The sequence below is a fragment of the Argopecten irradians genome, chromosome 2, assembly GCF_041381155.1.
Source record: "Argopecten irradians isolate NY chromosome 2, Ai_NY, whole genome shotgun sequence".
Classification (NCBI taxonomy): Eukaryota; Metazoa; Mollusca; class Bivalvia; order Pectinida; family Pectinidae; genus Argopecten; species Argopecten irradians.
In genome coordinates, this window is record NC_091135.1 from 42,193,536 (window position 1) to 42,215,295 (window position 21,760).

The 21,760-nt window shown below is 35.8% G+C and overlaps 1 protein-coding gene across 2 annotated transcripts in view; it reads left to right on the top strand.

The window, feature by feature from the left end:
- Positions 1-21,760, top strand: part of LOC138315545 (ranBP-type and C3HC4-type zinc finger-containing protein 1-like) — an 84,872-nt gene that overhangs the window by 62,279 nt on the left and 833 nt on the right. Inside the window, exons 4-10 of one of the 2 annotated variants that reach the window (XM_069256647.1) lie at positions 9,952-10,150; positions 11,217-11,533; positions 11,815-11,991; positions 16,386-16,567; positions 20,047-20,158; positions 20,634-20,912; positions 21,324-21,467. In XM_069256647.1, coding sequence (XP_069112748.1) covers positions 9,952-10,150; positions 11,217-11,533; positions 11,815-11,991; positions 16,386-16,567; positions 20,047-20,158; positions 20,634-20,912; positions 21,324-21,467 — 1,410 coding nt within the window. The remainder of the gene's footprint in view (positions 1-9,951; positions 10,151-11,216; positions 11,534-11,814; positions 11,992-16,385; positions 16,568-20,046; positions 20,159-20,633; positions 20,913-21,323; positions 21,468-21,760) is intronic. The other variant, XM_069256648.1, reaches the window with a different exon arrangement.

The window sequence follows — 21,760 nt, forward strand, 5'->3', positions numbered from 1 at the left end:
TATATAAGCATACTAAAATTAGAATTTCCACACAGCTACATACAGTACTGACCTTAAATTAGAATTCTCTCATCTCAAACTAATGTTATCTGGGCCAAAATTTTGACCTGCTATTTTAATTAAGCTGTGAAAATCATTCAAATTCACAGACAACATGTGATATATATAGTTTTATAAATATTAGTAACAAAACAGAATTGTATGTGTTGTAAAAGTGAGGTTTTTCTTGTAAAACCAATGTTCATGATGTAATGCTTATACCATAACTTTATGAGGAGGAACAGCAAGAGACTGTGCCACCATTAAAGGACCCAATGAAAAAGGTCATCAGATACAGATGCCAAGGATCTCAGATAAAAATCTGTGAAAGTGGTCTGTCCTGGCTAGAAAGCTGGGGACATGACCTCCTGAAACGTAGAACAGAGCAGAGCCCAGGAGGTAGCCAGATCGAGCATGCACTGACCACATGTGATCTCACCTTAAACCTATTGAGAATAGTTTCTTAGGTATGATTGTGAGCAAAATAGAGACAGTTTGTGCAGATATCTTGCTTACCCTGTTTGATGGGAAGAAACAACTGAAAACAAGAACCTAGTTTTGTCAAGGTAAGCCGGTAAGGTGGTAAGGTAAGCGGATAAGGCTTGACAAGGACAAAGCAACCTGTCATCATCACAGCAACCTGGAACAGAGGCTCTTGAAGGGACATAATAGGCCCAGGGGAAAAACCAGGAAACCTGAGTTTTAGCTCACCTGGCCCGAAGGGCCGGTGAGCTTATGTCATGGCGCGGCGTCAGTCGTCCGTTGTCCGTCCGTCAACATTTCCTTTAAATCGCTACTAGTCATAGAGTTCTGCATGGATTGTAACCAAATTTGGCCACAAACATCCTTTGGGGAAGGGGAACAGAACTTGTATAAATTTTGGCTCTGACCCCCCAGGGGCAGGAGGGGCGCGGCCCAATAGGGAAAATAAAGGTAAATTCTATAAAACGCTACTTGTCCTAGAGTTCTGCATGGATTGTAACCAAATTTGGCCAGAAACATCCTTGAGGGAAAGGGAACAGAACTTGTATAAATTTTGGCTCTGACCCCCCGGGGGCAGGAGGGGCGGGGCCCAATAGGGGAAATAGAGGTAAATCCTATAAAACGCTACTTGTCCTAGAGTTCTGCATGGATTGTAACCAAATTTGGCCAGAAACATCCTTGGGGGAAGGGGAACAGAACTTGTATAAATTTTGGCTCTGACCCCCCGGGGGCAGGAGGGGCGGGGCCCAATAGGGGAAATAGAGGTAAATCCTATAAAACGCTACTTGTCCTAGAGTTCTGCATGGATTGTAACCAAATTTGGCCAGAAACATCCTTGGGGGAAGGGGAACAGAACTTGTATAAATTTTGGCTCTGACCCCCCGGGGGCAGGAGGGGCGGGGCCCAATAGGGGAAATAGAGGTAAATCCTATAAATCGCTACTTGTCCTAGAGTTCTGCATGGATTGTAACCAAATTTGGCCACAAATATCCTTGGGGGAAGGGGAACAGAACTTGTATAAATTTTGGCTCTGACCCCCCCGGGGGCAGGAGGGGCGGGGCCCAATAGGGAAATAAGAGGTAAATATTCAAATTCCTTCAGAAAAGAAACAATGAACCTGTATTCAGAACATGACTTGACATTACAAACCAGGTGAGCGATACAGGCCCTCTGGGCCTCTTGTTAGTGAGAAAGGCAAAATCAGTTACCACAGAGTAACTGCAAAAAATCCCCTTGACCAATGCAGACAAGATTAAAGATATGACAAGGCATGTACTACACTAGAAAAATCGTCTGCAAAGTTAGAAAGTAAGAATCTTTAAATAGGCACTGGAAATTGACTCATAGGGAGCCATATGGTCAAAGAATTTAGCACTTAGGCCAAATTCAACTGGAGGGCTAACTGCCTGGTTCGAGGTCTATCATACTAAAGTTATGGTAACATATTACTGAAATGAAAATTCAGGTTTTGATGTTTACAAGTATGTTTAGATAAAAACATATCTAATAAGTCACTTTACAATTACTTATAACACTGTAAAAATATGAAATGAGATTAATGAATATAAATATCATGATCATCATTTTAAGCTCTTATTTGGCTTTGTAACTTAAAATCTATGCATTGTATATCTTGTAATTCTCAAATTTATGGTGGTTAATAACATGTCAAAGGTTCTTACTGAATCGCAAGTATAAACAAATGCATTATTCTCAATATCTCTTAGGTTTATTCAGTCATAGACAAATAACATACTTAGATAAAGTGATACCAAGGTCACAGGGATCAAATGGGCTAAAAAAATTTAATCAACTTCTCACAAAAAAAAAGGCTCAGGGTACTCATATTGGGCCCGGCCTGCGGCATGCTGGGATGAAGGGCTACCAAGTTTGTTCAAATGAATGACCTTGAATAGTCAGATGATCTTTAAGGCCCATGGGCCTCTTGTCTAAAATTTACACAAAATTTCTGGAAAATAACCCCCTTCCCATTTTCAGGTCATCTGACCCTTCTTAGGATGACCTATTGTCATCATGCACCGTCCGTCGCCGTGCGTAAACTTTTCATTCAAACGACTTCTTCTCAATAACCAAAAGGCCCAGGGTACTGATATTTGGCCTGTAGCATGCTTGGACAAAGGGCTACCAAGTTTGTTCAAATGAATGACCTTGACCTTCATTTAAGGTCACAGGGGTCAAAAAGGCTAAAATCTTTAAACAGCTTCTTCTCAAGACCTAGGAGGCCCAGGGTACTGATATTTGGCCTGTAGCATGCTGGGATGAAGGGCTACCAAGTTTGTTCAAATAAATGATCTTGACCTTCATTCAAGGTCACATGGGTCAAATAGGCTAAAAATCCTTTAAACAACTTCTTGTGATTAACTAAGAGGCCTAGAGACCTGATATTGGGCCTGTAACATGCTTGGATGAAGGGCTATCAAGTTTGTTCAAATGAATGACCTTGATCTTCATTTAAGGTCACAGGGGTCAGTAAGGCGACAATTTTCAAACAACTTCTTCTCAACAACCAGTAGACCCAGGGTACTGATATTGGGCATGTAGTATGCTGGGATGAAGGGCTACCAAGTTTGTTCAAATGAATGACCTTGATCTTCATTCAAGGTCACAGGGGTCAAATAGGCTATAATTTTTAAACCACTTCTTCTCAAGAACAGAAAGGCCCAGGATATTCATATTGGGCCTGCAGCATGCTAGGATGAAGAGCTACCAAGTTTGTTAAAATAAATGACCTTGACCTTCATTCAAGGTCACAGGGTCAAATAGGCTAAAAATCCTTTAAACAATTTCTTGTGAATAACTAAGAGGCCTAGATACCTGATATTGGGCCTGTGACATGCTAGGATGAAGGGCTATCAAGATTGTTCAAATGAATGACCTAGATCTTCATTCAAGGTCACAGGGGTCAAAAACGCTGAATTCTTTAAACGACTTCTTCTCAAGAACCAAAAGGCCCAGGATACTCATATTTGGCATGTAGCATGCTGGGATGAAGGGCTACCAAGTTTGTTCAAATGAATGACCTTTACCTTCATTCGAGGTCACAGAGGTCAAATAGGCTTAAATCTTTAAACAACTTCTTCTCATGAACCAAAAGGCCCAGGATACTCATATTAAGCTTGCAGCATGCTTGGATGAAGGGCTACCAAGTGTGATAAAATGAATGACATTGACCTTCATTCAAAGTCACAGGGGTCAATAAGGTTAAAATCTTTGAACGACTTCTTGAGAATAACTAGGAGGCCTAGAGACCTAGCAAATGCAAGCAGGCTGCTGATTAGGGCCTGGTCGCACCTCTATTGTATACTTATCTATCAAGCCAGTGTCCAACTGCCTGATAGTATGTAGTAATGCCTAAGATTGACGAATTTAACCACATGAAAACGTCTGAAAAAAATCTGGATTTGCCAATATTTTTCTTTACTTTTTCTTGCCTTTGACATTATAGGAGCGGGGGTTCCCGATGAACAACTGATTTATTTGGTCTGGCCCTAGGTTGTTGTATTGTATCAATAGGCAGATCACTGTTAAAGATGCTCCACCGCCGACAGAGCATAAATGATATTCATCATTCGAACAATAATTTGTGTTTAATCGTGTATATATATGCCTATTAACACAAAAATGATATAAAATAATTCATTTCGCCTTTGGTGCATGCGCAATCAGTACTTCATTTCATATAGAATATAGTGCCACGGAATTTTTTTCGGAATGCAATTAATTATTTTTCATATTTTTAACTTGAAGTAAAATTAGAAGCTCAAACTTTTCAGTGGTGGTAATGGTGTAAAGTAAGTAACTTTTGTAACAGAAGAAAAATACTAAATCGTCTGCTCCTGTTTTTGATAGTGAAAAAATACCATTTGTCAGCGGTGGAGCATCTTTAAGGCCCATAGGCCTCTTGTTTTTGGTAAAGACATTAATCCTGTGACCGACATTGTTGGAATACACCTAACACACACACATATATATATATATATTCTACATTGATAGAATGTATGGAAATAAAGCATTATGTCATTTCCTATTAAACTAAACTTTGATTTATTTTACTTTGATTGCGAAAAAAGTTATATCTTATGCAAATCCCTTTTGATGGGCCGGATATAAACACAGGGGGTCTTAGAGAAACCGTTGTGCCCGAAGAAATTACCCAGATGATCAGGAAGGTGACCAATAACCTTTTCATGTCTGTGCCAGGTATTGAACCCTGGCTGTCTAGGTGAAAAGCGAGTGGCTTAACCACTACACCACCCGATCATCCACACCAACCAATCACCCTATTTCCTATTGCCACAGACACTGATTTAAACCAACTTACTTAATTATCTTTACCCTCACACAGTCAACTGAGTCTGCAGTGAACTGCCGATTTTAGCAGGAAAATCGTAACATGTTTAGATATTTAAAGCTCAGGATAGTTTGTGATCTTTATTTTCTGTACGTCTACTGGTTTTGCCCAAACATGTGGGCTTCTTCAGGACAATTTTTCTAAAATGTGGGCAGTTTTTATTAGTTACTTGTGACGTCACACAAGTGATGTCACATGATATAAGACACTTGTGACGTCATACAATTATGTCACATGATATTGACTGATAAACAACTCTAACAGTTCCATCATGGATTCTTAAATTACAGTCCTTTTCCATATCTAAGAATTTTTTTTGTATTTATGGATATTCATTTCTTAATTAGCCCATGAATTATCTACATATCTAATACAGTAGAATAAAATTACAATACGATATCAACATTATATATGGCATTGTTGTGTAGTAACAGTTCCTGGCATCACAGAAATATCATCAATATATTTCCACAAGACTAATTGTCTTTCGGGTTGTTTGGATAAGAGTTCCTTTTTCGATATTTGATAATTGACATGAATCTGCGTTGTAAAGAGCTCATAAATCTTGTATAGTAGTCTTCTTCATTCTATTTGCTTTCAAAAATATCTTATTTCATAATTAAAAACTGGTTTCATTACAAACTCCTATGTATATGAATTACAGTTGTAGCTATTCCCTTTATCACGTTGTGACCTTGGAAGATCTTGGCTAGAAGTTTTCCCACTGGATTTGAGTCCCTATTAGGACAGGGCACAGCTCTGTAACACCTGCCAGGACAGTAACACCTGCCAGGACACTCCTTATAATATACTCTGACTCAGTCCCTATTTCACACAGACCCTATTTCTGTATCAAATTCTTCCCATCACTTTAAAGATAAGTTTCTGTATTGTTACTGGGAGTTTGCTTAACCCCTTCTTACATTAAATCATTTTATATTTTATATACATGTAGTATGATTCAGCATTGTTTGTTATGTATTATATAGGTACAGGTACTAAAGAAGCTGTCAGTTATGTTTTATGTTTCATTAAGTAGAGTTGCAATAAAAAAAATTACTATCTATACATATCACTTTCAATAGAGATTGATGCTCCACCACTAACAGAACATTAACACTATCTAATTATCATTTGGGCAATTATTAATGTTTACTCATGTATATTTGCTTTTGTTGTCTGTGTAATCAGTACCTCATTCCATATAGGACATAAAACCATGAATGTTTGTTGAGATGCAATTAATTATTTTTAAATACTTTTATTTTGAAGTAAAACAAAAAGCTCAAACTTTTCAGTAATGGTAATAATGTAAAGTAAGTTAATTATAATTATTTGTCTGCTTCTGTTTTAAAAAAATGAAAATTACTATTCGCTGAGTGTAGCACTACAATACTCATAATTGTTGTCATAGAATTTTTTATATAATTCCATAATCTTTTTGCACTGTATGTTATTGAACAGTCAATACTTTAGAATTGTGGAGTATATCTATGGAATAACTACCTCAGCTGCTGTCATTCATTTCTGAAATGTTTTGAATATCTTATGCAATTTGTACCAAGCTTTTGATTTTTGAAAAAAAAAAACATAAATAAATGATTATTTTAAGTTGGGTTCCCATGTATTAACGCTTAATTTTCATTTTACTATAACCATAGCCAATATGTTACCTTCCTATGTATTTCTGATAAGATCATTATTGATATACCCAAATACATGTATACTGATATGGGAGTGAAAATGTAACTGTATGCATGTTAATTATAGAAATTTATAGTTTATCATACTGATAATTGCTGATATTGACATATTTGCTGATCATGAACAAAAATGTTTCATTGCATCCATTTTATAAGCAATATATTTTTAGTTATCGATTAAAACTATTTTATTAAAGATATGAAATGTTTGAAGAATATTTTTCAACATTAAATATATGATATTGAATAAGAGCTGGCTTACTCATGATCACTAATTCATATCAGGGTTATGTGAAAGCAACATCAACAAAGTGTGTGCATCATAAATTAAGATAGTACTCATTAAAAACATCATTATGCAGCTTTTTCTTAAGTTAAACTTTGTTTACAATTTAAGAACAGATCCATGTAAAATTACATATATTTTTTTAAGTTTCTAAAGTAATCACAGAATGCAGTTAATTGTTTTATTAATTTATGCACTAATCTTGTCTGAAAACATATATTTAAAATTTGTCCATCAATATTACATTTCGAGGATTAGATAATTTGGTTTTGAATTTTGGCCACAGCCTGTTAAATGTTAGGGGATAGATACAATGTTTTGCCTTAAGAAGTATGACCAAATGTATATTTACCATCAGAAAACAGCTTACCTGGCCAATGTGATATTGTTTTTGGCAAGGTAAGAATTTTTCTAGGTTATATTGGTTTTACAACAAAAAACCCAAATCAGATTGAATGAAGACCTGGTCATATTACTGTACCAATTAACACTCACTTTACGTAGATTAGTTATGACTAGATACCAATATGTCTGTACCAAATCAGAAAAAGATACAGTAATTGCTGAATTGGGCCTGTTGTTGTATATGATTATATTGTTATCTGTAACACAATGACGATAAAAGTTGGGAGCTGACTACAGCTAATTGATGTCAATCTTGTTCGTTTAACTGGTTGTTGTCAGAATGTGCCGTATAAAAACTGGGATTTAACTTGAGGTATCTTAGAGGACTTTTGAAAGTGCTGAGTATAGGGTTTTCAGAATCCGGTAGGGAGTTCCACAAGTCATAGTCTGAAGTCATGGTACTTGCAGATACTATCAATATGTATCATTATTGTATCTCTGTAGTGACCTATTGTGATACACATTTGTACAAATAAAAAAATCTTGTAACACAACAGATATGCATGTTTGTGTCAAATTACATACATTGTATACATACAGTGTAAATACATAAACCCTGGTGTGGGACATTTATACAATCAAAGCAGTAAATATTAAATAATACAATTACCGGTACATGTATATGAAAAGTTAGGTTTTCTATTTTAGCAGATTTTTAAGAAATAAATACATAATCTTCATTTTTTTTCTTTTAAAAGTACTGGTCATGCTAGATGATTTTATGGGAATATTAGATGTTTTCTCAATTATATTTGCAGCAGTTTGTGTAGATGAAGTGATAATTGTGTGGAATGGGTTTTTTTTTTAACTCCATGCTTGTTTATAGCCTATGATGCTCTGGATCAGTAGATCATTTACTTTATAAACATTTACAAATAACTGTATCAGCATACAGTAAGAGCATTCAGATAGAAGTATGAAATATATAATTGTAATCCAAATATATTGCTTATCTATAGAGTTAACATGAAAAATGTCCACTTACCTTTTGGAATTACACATACCAGTACATTTCCACAATTTGTAAGATAAACACGAGGCTGAAAATTACTCTTAAGAGATCAGATGATTCATGAAATCTCAAGCTTCACATTCATACCATTACAAATCATATCAATTAAACTAACAATAATGTCCACAAAGATGAGAAAAATTTCCTCATAAGTTTGTATTAACTTTCACATAGGTCATGGTCTGAATGAACCTCTTTTATAACTGAACAGAGCAAGCCTGTTTACATCTCAAGCATCAGGATTAAAGACACTCATCATAAACCTTAGTCTATAGAAATGGCGCAAAGTTGGTGGTAATAAAACAATTTTTCATTGGTTCATTGTTTAAACTTGAATCCAACAATTTGATTGGATATTCTGAGGATGGTATGATGTTACTGGCCAACAGATCACATGTTTATAGGGATAGGCATGAAATGGTGATATTGTCGAATAGGGAAAAATGGGGCCTCATACAGGGTAATACGGTAATTGGGGACCATACAGGGTAATTTGATGACCACAAATAAAATATACTATCTAAAAGTGATGTAATTTCTCACTGGGATTTTAATGTAAGAGAGCTAGAGGCAGACTGAATGTCAATAGGGTTTACATTGGTTATATAGTTATACAGACTCATATTTCAACCATCTCATCTCCCTCATACCTCCCCTGCTAAAAAAAAAATCTAAAAATGAAAAATGAAAAAAAAAGAAAGAAAAAAAATCAATTGACTCCAATCCTTATTGTCTTTTACCATGAATTGACCTGCACACTACCTAGCATTAGAGTGAAAATTAAGACCAATTATAGAGACCTGATGTGTAGATTTTTCATCTGTGGAAGTTCACGTAGTAGTTTAAATTCATTAGAGGGATATATGATGCTAACGATACTACAGTATTTAGTAATTAGAGTATAATATAAAGGGAGCAGTAGGCAAATTAATTTTGTTGATATACAGGTAATTAAAAATAACACACTTGAAACAATATCATATATCAATCATTATTGTTACTTTGGGTAGAATTCAATAGACAATGCAGAGTGCTAAATTACCAGATGGGAAAGCTACTTATGTGTTTGTGATATTGTTGGTGGATTAGACTGAACGTGTTAATATCTAAGGTCATTTAATTAAGGACGACCTTCCCTGTATACAATGTATTGCATGTGTGACTGTCAGAATATGTTTTGTAAGGCTGCTGTATATATTCCTATTGTGTTTCCTTGCCCTTCTTATAGTGCTCTCTGAGTCTCTCTCACTGAAGCTTGCCGTTCATGACACCAAACAGCACACCCCACCCATTCACATGATACTGAAAATGGGTCGTCCCAAGCCTTTACAATGATTACAAAGTAGGTATGGTGTGTCACAGCCAGAGACCATAACCCAGAGGCTTCCTTACAGAAGTGAATGCTCAACTCAAAGCCAAAAGTGAGGCGGTGTAAAGGGAGATATTAAGAAAAAGTCAGATAGGAAGAAGAGAAAGATAAGAACCCAAAAAAATAGTTGTGTTTTATGCTCATGCAAAGTGGCAGCAATTACATTTCTTATGCCCTTCCTGCAGGTTAGAATCCTTTTCACATATGATGGAATGGAACCCAAGGGCCCTGGGCGAAAGACTAAAATGTTCCCTGAACCTAAATTAGTGATGTTTGTTACAGATGTTGGTCCAACACAAGTTTCCGCTGGAGATCCAACAGTGGGTGATTGGAAAGTCCTTGCCAAGTGACCTTGACACCCTTGGACAATATGGCCTGATGGAGGGCAGTGTCATCTACCTCTACCTTATTCACACCAACCCCGACATCACCAAGGTGACGAAAATCAATGAGACACGGCTACTCCAGATATTGGAACAAGGTAAAGAAAATAACCTTATACATACTATTATTATATTTGTTGTGAGTGATAATCTTCTGCTTTCTTTGGGAGTGCTGTATATTGATGTGGTTCATCAGTAGTACAAGCCACAGATATATGTGGCCCAGGCATTGTATGGGTACCAATTTAGATCAAGGCCCAAAGAGGACATGAGTCATAAAATAGTCTGTTTGTGTTGTTTATATAGAGATTGAAGATAAGTATTTCCTGTTGTAATGTGGCTCAATTAATTTCCTCATTTTTATATAAATCAATGTTTAATTTGGCTCAGATTTCTTGAAACAAAAGTGTGGACTTCATGATTCAAAACTTTAGTTTTTCTCCTTATGCAACTTATGTGAAAATTTTTGACTTAATTAAGTTTGTTTTGTGAAAACAAGTACCTGTACTAATCACACTTTGGTTGTTAGCTCACCTGACCTAGCCAGCCGGCTGGTGTTCATCAATGATTTCTTAATACCGTATATGTATAGCTACACTTAGTCATGAATGACTCTTTAGATTGTTACCAAATTTCATTTGAAATGTCCTTAGGGAAAGAGAAACTACTTCTGTATAAACCATAGCCCTGACCCTATAGGAGCCAGATAGGTAGAGCCCAAATGGAGATTTTTTTGCAAATTCCTTAAAAAAATTTCTGCTCAAAAGATATGAAAGAAGTTGATGCATATTTGGTCTGCAGCATCCTAAACGGAACCAATTTTGTATAAACTGAAGGTCTGGGTCCACAAGGATTTGAGGGGTGGGGCTAAATAGGAGAAATTGTACAAATTCTTAAAAATAAAGGATTTGTTGGGCTCATAGTTGGTCCACAGCATCCTTAATGAAAAGGAACCAATTGCCAGAGGGGTGGGGCCCAATAGGGTTGATGTTCTTTTTATTTAATTCTTCTGCTGTAGAAATAAAAGATTTGGTCCATGTTTGCTCTGCAACATCCTTGACTTTTGTATTAACTAAGGGTGTGACTAAGGGTCTGAGGGGATTAATACTTCACCTTATATACTCCTATAATTGTAACGTTTTTGGGTTTGATTCGTCTTAACAGGTGAGTTATACAGGCCCTGTGGGCCACTTGGTTTCTGTTCTGTTAATACAGACTATCAAACTCGGAAAAGCAAAGCTAGGTCTAGTACCTCCCCTAATCCCCTCCCTAAAGGGAATCCAAACCCCATCCCTGGGATGCTCCTTCTAAACAAAGTCATGGGACAGACGTCGATGAACAGGTCTAGTGGAGAAACACGCAGTGTGGAGGAAGATGAGGAAGATTCTGACGAAGACACTCATCAGGCGATGGCATGGGCCAAACCAAAGGTACCTCTGATTGGAGATCTGGGCAAACTTCACTTTGTTCAGGATCATAAGGTTTGTATTCAAGGGAATACTCCACATCTGTACCATAGCTAGCTTAAGGTTCTCTCACTTATACATTGATGTTGGGTTCTTTTCCTTTGTACATGGCCATCACATTTCATGAAAGAGAACCAAGAATTTAACCTTAGATATGATTGTTGAAAATGTAGATATATATAATTTAATACCACTGAATCAATACAACACATGTAAGCTTGTGCCTCTGAACACAGATGTAAGCACTGAGTGCTAATTAAAGGTCCCTGCTGTATTTTGGTCTTGTCTTTGTACAGAAGGAAGGTTGGACCTGTGAAGCCTGTACATTTGTTAATCAGCCACTTCGCCCTGGATGTGAAATCTGTTCTGCCCCTCGCCCTGTGGACTACAAGGTACCAGCCAACTACATACCGACAGACGATGAAAGGAGAAGGATACAACAGGAATCGGTGGAGGAAGAAGAGGTCAAAAAGGTTAGTTGAAGATTTTTATGACTTTTTATTCTAATATAGCGGAAAATTTATGACATAGTTTATGTGTGTATGTCTCTCACCCCACTGGTAATTTCGGAAAAAAATTAATGTGTGTGTGTGTTCCCAGCTCCGAAATTTATGTTGTGAAATATAATAAATATGTCCTCCTTTGTTCCATTTTCAGTGGCTTTAGTTTGATTTATTGTGAATTTATGCAGTGCTATTTGCATTCGATAGAAAATCATCAACTGTGCAGTCAACATGACACTTGTGAAAGGTGATTAGTAACCTGATGACAGGAAGTGCTCAAGTAACATATTAGATAACAATAAAGCTCTCTCTCAGTCTTCTGTTACAGTAACAGTTATGACAGTAATATAACAATCGTCGCCATTGTTACAGTAGGAGCAATGGTCCATTCAACTATTTCTCATCAATAGTTTGATTTCTTTCATTTTACTGGATATTAATTAACTAATCATATTTTGTGAGAGGTAGAATTCAGCTTAACTGTATATTGATACATTGAGAGGGATTGACATGATTGACACACAAATGCTTACTTTGTAACAACCAGGTATTCATTTTCTGTCACAATGTTACAATATTTCCCTTGGAAATCATGTTAAGTTACTTCAATTTCTTTTTTTGCTTTAAAGTAATTAAAAATCTATATCTGTGATTTCAGAACTTGGTATCTGTGTTTTTGTCAAAGTGATTGGAAAATAAATGTGTTATTTCTTGTTCAATCCTAGGCTTGTTTAAATTGAGAGATAATTAAGAGCTGAGTACGGATGTAGGTGACAGTTTTACCAATAGATATATCCTATATCGGTTAACATTCCCACGACCATCAACTTTTACCTATTACTTGATTCCACAGGGATATCATATATAGCCTGACTGTCTGGCAGATTATACCCACTTTACTCAGAAGTTACATTCCATGAATATACTTGAATTGGAGTAAAAAAAAAAGGGGGGGGGGGGCAAAGAGTAAAACTAGTACCTTGTCCATATCTATAGATTTTAAGATGGCATTGGTAGCAATCCTATGGGGTAGGATTTCAAAAATTGTTAAAAATAGTTAAGGCTGATTTGACTATATTCATATAGTATGATTTCGGGTGTGTGAAAACTAGTACAAGGTCTATTTGGCCATCCGAAACATCTAAAATAAATAAATATCTACATTTATGAAATCTTTGGTGTTGATGGTCTATTCGAATTAAAAAATATTATACTCTCTAATTATACACAGGCAATATTTCTTCACATGGATTTCCATGTGGAAAATTTCATGTGATTTCACGAGTGAAAATGTTCACTTCAATTCCTTGTGAAATTTTTTCACATGAATTTCACATGAAGAAATATTGCCTGTGTAGGCATGGATGAAGTATCTATAGTACAGGTTTTGTAAGTACCTGTACATGATTTCTGGTTGCCATAGGAACTAAGTCAATGAACAAGGTTATTTGTATAAGATGTTGAATTGGGACAATTTATCCTAAAAATCCTAGCTATCAAACAGTATAACTTTCAAAAATATAGCAAGTTCAAAATCATAGCAACAAAATTTTTTTTTTTTTTCCTGAATTAAGTCAAAAACGATTGTTGACCTGCAAAAATAGTCAATCATATAATAAATATTTCTTATTCCTGATGCATATGAAATTCTCCTGATATAAATTTGGAGTGGTTTTCTCTAAAAATCTGAATGTGGGGCCGCCTTCGTGGAGCAAAAAGAGATTTTTACACATTGTGTAATATCGTGTATTTACGCATATCCATGCAAAATGTAAAGTTGCTCCAAGGTGGCGGCCAAATCCATTTCGAGCCTTTTCTAACCTAAAGATGATGAATTTCTAGCAAAATTTGGCGAGAAGAGGAAAATCATCAATTTGATGACGTCATAGGTGGGACACATCATGTACATGGTTATAAAAAATATGTTTTGATTAATGGCAAGTATGAGAGTATTTATTGATATGAAATTGATGGGGATCAGAGTTAATTTTTTTTCGGCCTGAAAAATTAAGGCCAAATACTGGTCCTATCATATCTACTCCTTTGGATACTTCGAAGTCCTTCGTGTCTATGCCAGATAAATGTGTACATATCAATGAGTTGTAAATATAAACTACTTCAACAGCTGTTATTGAATAGAAGGGGTTATGTTTTATGTTCATATAGTGTATAATAGTGACAAATGATAATCTCCTCAATGGCATTAGCAAAAGGAGTATTGTGTATATAAATTAATGTAAAATTACAAAAAAAACACCAAAAAAAAACCATAATTCATCAAAAGCGTTTTAAAGCGTTGGGTATATAATCATAAAATGTCCCTAAGTTACACAATTAAAAGTAATAATGTGGACAAAATCCAACATTTATACACATCACAAATTTGGTATTTAATTTACATGATTTATTATACTGCTATTAGACTTAACTTAAAAATTTAGTCTGATATTGAAAGAATTTATATAAAAGCGACACTGCAGCTGTCATTTAAAAGTTTTTCTGACCCAACCTTGCTCGTTCCCAAACCAGGGGAAAAGAGAGGGGTACTTTTTATTCTGCATAAAAAAACTATCAAAAGTTTCAATCTTCAATCAAATGAGTCTGAAATTGATATTTATTTGTATTTAAGATATAAATTATTAGAGTTGAAGTGTAGTTTTTGAGCCATGGTGCAGTCTGCATTGGTGTGACTGGGGAACTTTTTTGTTGTGGATGCGATTGAGAAATCTATGATAAACAATAGCCAAGTTTGTACAACGTACAGGATGTGAAATGAATACCATTATCTGAGGAGTGAAAAAAAAAGTTTCCCTTTAACAGCTTCCTGAGTGCATTGGTGTGACTGGGGAACTTTTTTGTTGTGGATGCGATTGAGAAATCTATGATAAACAATAGCCAAGTTTGTACAACGTACAGGATGTGAAATAAATACCATTATCTGAGGAGTGAAAAAAAAAAGTTTCCCTTTAACAGCTTCCTGATTAGGGTGCATTGAGTCATATAAAGTTCATGTTACTGCTTCTCTTTTCCCCAGAACTCTATTGGCATTATGATGAGGGTCATGATAGTGCTGGTTTTTAAAACTTTTGTTGTAAAAGAGGGACATGTTTGAGTTGATTTGTGATACATATTGCCTTATGGTGATTCAGTATGTCCTTCTCCATATTGTAATGTGTTATATAGAATAAAATCCCAGTTTGTCTTAATTCAAGTATGAAATACTGCTTCTTAGCAGTAAAATGGCGATAGAAGTGAGTGATTTTGAAAATATTTGAAACAATCTAAGTAAAACTACGGTAGATGGCAGACTAAATGGGGAATTACATACCCCCGATAGTGCATAATTCTGATCCAACCTCTATCCGACGCCTTTGATTTTGAGGTTTTTGTTACAAATACAGTACAATACCAGATAGTAATTATTATTCATTATTGCAAGGTTAATGTTTGTATTAATATTGTATTCCTCAGGCAAAAATGTGATACATTGTGACATTAACAGAAGCATTTTCAGTCATTTTCATGCAACAAACAGGTGTAGATTATTCATGAAAAGTTACTTATTAAATGAAGATAGAATATAGTGGGTATGTAGCATACTGGGATGAAGGGCTTTCAAGTCTGTTCAAAGGAATGGAAAGCCCCCCCCCCCCCCCCCCCCCACACACACACACACACACACACACACAAATGATGATATTAATGATAGACAAAAAATGTAATACATAATACAAATGTAACTTTTAGACAATGACTGCACACAGGTTACTTAATGTTTTCTGTACAGTAGTCATTTTAGCTTCGACCTATTGTTTGATCAAAATCTCAAGCACATGTCACCCAGAAAATGTAAATTGGCTGTGAAATGTGATATTAAGCAGAAAATGACATTAACAGACATGACATTAAGTGGCTTTCACTGTACCTCAAGGAGGACACCCCAAATTACTAGATTCACTAATAATGTCTATGATTACATTGGGTAAGTCACAATATCCTGTTTTAAATCAAACATGCTTTGAGTTTTGAAGTAGTGTGTTACGAACTAAATAATTATGTTGCCTGCATTAATCATGGTGCTAATTGTTTGTTGGAGCACAACTGTTCTTCAGATGATTTCTGTTGAATGCTAAAACCAAGGCATTGTAAAACTTTTTGTTTGTTTTAGTATGAGACCAAGCTTCGGGAGAGGTTGAAAAACTTTTGGTTTGTTTTAGTATGAGACCAAGCATTGGGAGAAGCTGAAAAACTTTTGGTTTGTTTTAGTATGAGACCAAGCATTGGGAGAAGTTGTAAAACTTATGGTTTGTTTTAGTATGAGACCAAGCTTTGGGAGAAGTTGAAAAACTTTTGGTTTGTTTTAGTATGAGACCAAGCGTCGGGAGAAGCAGTTGGCACGGCGACAGGAGAATTTTGAGCGTCTGCTGGCAATGGAAGAGCAGCATCTGGTTGCCAACACTGTTGAGTTTGATTGTCCAATCTGTTTTGATACCATTGAACCTGGGGATGGTATAGTGTTACGCGAGTGTCTTCATTCATTCTGCAGGTTAGTCATTCTAAATCAACTCCGTAAACTTGATCACAAAGGCATACATATCATCATATTTACATTTTCACTGCAGTCCCACAATGTAACCTTACCAAGCACAGTTGGCAGTCATAAAGACTATGAACTACAAGCTCTTATTATGACGTCATTATCATTGTGACGTCACAATTGTCATGCCAGCGATCATGGGAAAAGGCTGTTCAAATGGCTGTTCTATCCATGACGATAACAAATGATTAATTCATTATAGATGCAAAATCCCTTGGGATTTCATCATAAAATTCTAACCAAATGTAAATATAAGCATTGAAGATAGCGCTTCATGTTGAATTTGCCTCTGTTCAGTTGGCATTCATATAGGAGATTTCAGAAAAGATGGCGATGACGTCACACAAAGGTACATCCGGGCGCTCAAAGGTACAACTCCGTATATGTGTACACATTAACATGGTGGGGACACAGCCGCTTCAATGTTTGTTTACATTTTATTGTAATAAATAGTATACCAATCCAAGAATTGTTGCTTTATCTTAATTTCAAAAGGTGTAAAAAAAAATTTGTAACAATAATATATCGATATAAACATATGGTATTCATATATTTTACAATGTTTATACTCTATTTTCGACCGACACGAGAAAAAACACGGTCACCACTATGTATAAACATTGACAGAATATTGCAAATATCAGCTTGAAATTACAAATTAAATTCCAAGTTCCGCAAATATAGTACTGAAATTTAAATAAGCGATTACTGTTTTCTTAGTCTTACTTGGTAAAACACCTTACAATGTGTGATTATGACCAAATTAAAGTTTGCTTTCGTAGATTACCCCAAGCGCATGGCAGCCATAACGTACAGTGCTGCCGAGATCTCGAATTTCCTTCTTTTTCAGAGTCACTATATTACGTATTCTGGATATTTTTTTCATCAGAAATTTTGTTATTTAGTTAATGACATACAAATGAGTCAGTTTATAGTTACTTTTTATCATATTTTTAAACAAAACTTTTAATATTTTAGGATTTTTGAAGCCGTGCTCAATGTGTCCTGGTCGGCATTTACATTATTACGATCTGTATTCATAAATCTAAATGTAGTCTATGTAACTCGTATTCGAATTATTTAAGAGTAATATCACTTCAATATGAGACTTCACTTAGCAGCCCATGGAATAAAAGCTACTGAAATTAGAAAATAAACTCTACAGCATTAAAACTGAACGATTTTACCATTTTATTTTTCGAGATATCGCGATCGGCGGCCATACATTGTACGTTTACGTAAACATGTATATTGCGTAGATCTGCATATAAGTGTAACACAGTTGTTTATAGCATTCCTTTAAAGCAAGATATATATATGGTAAAGAACGAAATATATATCTTTTAAAAGAACTTATTGAGATATGTGTTGGTATTTATGTATTTATATTATTAAATTCCTAACTATGGGCTGTAGCCTGAGGTGATCTACCAACGAAGCCATGCACGAGCGGCCGTGGTCTGGCAAGGTGGTTCACATTTCGTTATATTTAATAGTGTTGTGAACAGCTTTTCCATGTTTAACAGAAAAATTACACAATAAAATCAATTATCTATTCATAACTTTTTCATAACATGGATTTCTACATGTGAAGGAAAAATGGCTACTGTGACGGCCCGACACCGCTTCGCAAGCTGGCTTCAACAATCTACACAAATATATTTAGCAATAAACAATTGTAAATATGAAAATATAAATGTCTGCAACCTCTAAAAGAATAGGAAACAATTTTAAAATCGGAATTTGCAAGTATGAATGTGTATACTTTTGTCAAAGTATCGATTGTGTAGCAGGGATGTACGTATCTGTGATTGTTGTTATTAGTCGCCATACTGTGTTTGTACCTTTGAGGACCCGGATGTAAACTTTCTGTGACGTCACGCCATCTTTTCTGAAATCTCCTATTGGCAATGAATGTCAACTGAAAAACGTTCAATGCTTAAATACCAGTGTATGTCACTTGAATGTCATCATACCAGCATACATTTTATTATATATTTACATTCGTTTGTCACCATTACTATATAAACCAACCAAGACCAAATGAAGTATAGTGGTATAATATACAAAGGATACGTGACCATTATGGTGTCACTTATGTTGACATGGACATGTCAACTGATCACTGTTAAAATGGCTGGTCAATAGTATGGATTAAATTACCATTGATAAATTCACCATGATACAAAGTGCTTTCAAAATTTCAATATGTTCCCTGTTCACAGACTCAATCAAATTAAGTAAATTATATGTAATAATTTAAAAAAATAAACCACAAACTAAGGCCTACCTTTGGTAACCTTTACCTTAAAATCAATCTTCTGAGCAAGGAAATGATACCGGGGTAACATCATGGGTTACAGAGTGCACTGACTGACATTTGTAACACTTTAGACTGCAGGATGGTGCAAAAGAAAATATAGTTATTTTGTGTTGTTAGGGACTGTCTTTAAGTGTACTTTGTGTTGCTAGGGAATGTCTCTAAGAGTACGTTTTGTTGCAAGGGACTGTCTCTAAGTGGACTTTGTGTTGCTAGGGACAGTATCTACTTGTACTTTATGTTGCTAGGGACTGTCTCTAAATGTATTTTGTGTTGATAGGGACTGTCTCTAATTGTACTTTGTGTTGCTAGGGACAGTCTCTAAGTGTACTTTGTGCTGCTAGGGACTGTATCTAAGTATACTTTGTGTTGAAAGGGACTGTCTCTAAATGTACTTTGTGTTGATAGGGACTGTCTCTAAGTGTACTTTGTGCTGCTAGGGACTGTATCTAAGTATACTTTGTGTTGAAAGGGACTGTCTCTAAATGTATTTTGTGTTGATAGGGACAGTCTCTAAGTGTACTTTGTGCTGCTAGGGACTGTATCTAAGTATACTTTGTGTTGAAAGGGACTGTCTCTAAATGTATTTTGTGTTGATAGGGACAGTCTCTAAGTGTACTTTGTGCTGCTAGGGACTGTATCTAAGTATACTTTGTGTTGAAAGGGACTGTCTCTAAATGTATTTTGTGTTGATAGGGACAGTCTCTAAGTGTACTTTGTGCTGCTAGGGACTGTATCTAAGTATACTTTGTGTTGAAAGGGACTGTCTCTAAATGTATTTTGTGTTGATAGGGACTGTCTCTAAGTGTACTTTGTGTTGCTAGGGACAGTCTCTAAGTGTACTTTGTGTTGCTAGGGACTGTATCTTAATGTATTTTGTTTAAAGGGGCTGTTTCTAAGTGTACTTTGTGTTGATAGGGACTGTATCTAAGTATACTTTGTGTTGCTAGGGACTGTATCTAAGTATACTTTGTGTTGCTAGGGACTGTATCTAAGTATACTTTGTGTTGCTAGGGACTGTGTTTAAATGTATTTTGTGTATAGGGACTGTCTCTAAGTGTACTTTGTGTTGCTAGGGACTGTATCTAAGTATACTTTGTGTTGAAAGGGACTGTCTCCAGGCAGCTGTACAGCATAATGAGGAGCCTGTTATCAGATGTCCCTTCATGGACTCAGAAACGGCCTGTAACGCTCTGCTTCAACAACGGGAGATCAAGGCAGTAAGATGAATTCTGTGTACTTAGGTCATAGATCACTGATACACAACCCCCACCATTAAGTTATAGATATATTTTAGATGTCCTGTCATTAGGTCGAAAGTCACTGATGCATTTCCAGTCATTACCAGTAGGTAAAAAATCACCGATAACATACACAGTCTTTAGTTCAAAGGTCACAGATACATTCCAAGTCAGCAGATCAAATGTCACTGATACATTTCCATTCATTAGGTTGAAGGTCACATAAACATTCCTTGTCAATAGGTCAAAGGTCATTAAAAAATAAATATACTTTATTTTTATTTCAATGTAAAACCTCTGTGAACCATTGAATTGCATACTTAGTAATAGGATGAAGAATTGTTATATAGTGAATCGAATAGATTTAGGTTGTCCAGAACAAATTGCCTTAATTTTTCAAATTCAAGTATATATAGCCCAAATGTTGCGTAAAATAATTTTATTTTTCATTTAGCTGGTGCCTGTAGAGCTGTTTGAGAAGTACCTGCAGCGCAGCCTCAGTACAGCTGAGAGCCAGGAGAGGAACAGCTTCCATTGTAAGTCTCCGGACTGTCCTGGCTGGTGTATCTATGAGGACATGGTCAACTTTTTCCAATGTCCAGTCTGTAACCACGAGAACTGCCTCACTTGTAAGGCGATCCACACAGGCTTAAATTGTAAACAATACCAGGATGACTTAGTGATCCGGGCCAAGAATGATGAGGCAGCAAGGAATACACAACTCATGTTAGAGGTAACTGTTCCCAGTAATGTTATAGGTGACAAGGAATACACAACTCACAAGAATTTTTGAGTTTCAAATGATGTATGTTTCATTATGAATTTGCAGGTGTAAATTTTAGATTTACTACATGTATTTGGAACTTTTTTACATGGGAATATTTTTGCGAATCACATTTTATAGCCTTTCGTCATTCACAGGACAGGCTCAGATATGTTAAACTTGATAAATTTCATGAATTTGGATATAAAATCTGTGAATTTAGTAAAAATAAAGCCTCTTATCTGTGAATATTACCAACTATACAATACAGTACCAATATCACTTGCCATTTATAACAGGTCTTTGGTATATTGTTTTCTGCCCAATGATAACCTATATTAGTAAAAATATAACATTAGATTGTTCCTGCATGTATTACAGAATTTAGTGAAGGCTGGAGATGCCATGTACTGTCCTGGATGTAAGGTCATTGTACAGAAGAAAGATGGCTGTGACTGGGTCCGATGTTCTATCTGTAAATTGGAAATCTGCTGGGTCACAAAGGGGCCCAGATGGGGACCTTTGGTAAGTAAATTAGGGGATTTGTATAGTCAAAAAGAAGTAGTGGTTGGTGCCTTCAGTGATGTGTGGACCAAAAATAAGTTTAGGATTAAAACATGTGTTTTTACATGTTTTTTGCCATAAGGAGGGAAAGTAGAGGCATTAAACATGTTTCCTTTGTCATAAAAAGCCAAGGTAAAGACATTTTTACAGGTTTAGAGTTTTAGAGGTTTTTTAGCCCACCATTATCAGATGGTGGGCTATTCAAATCGCCTTTTGTCCGTGGTCCGTCATCCGTCCGTCCTTCCGTCCTTCCG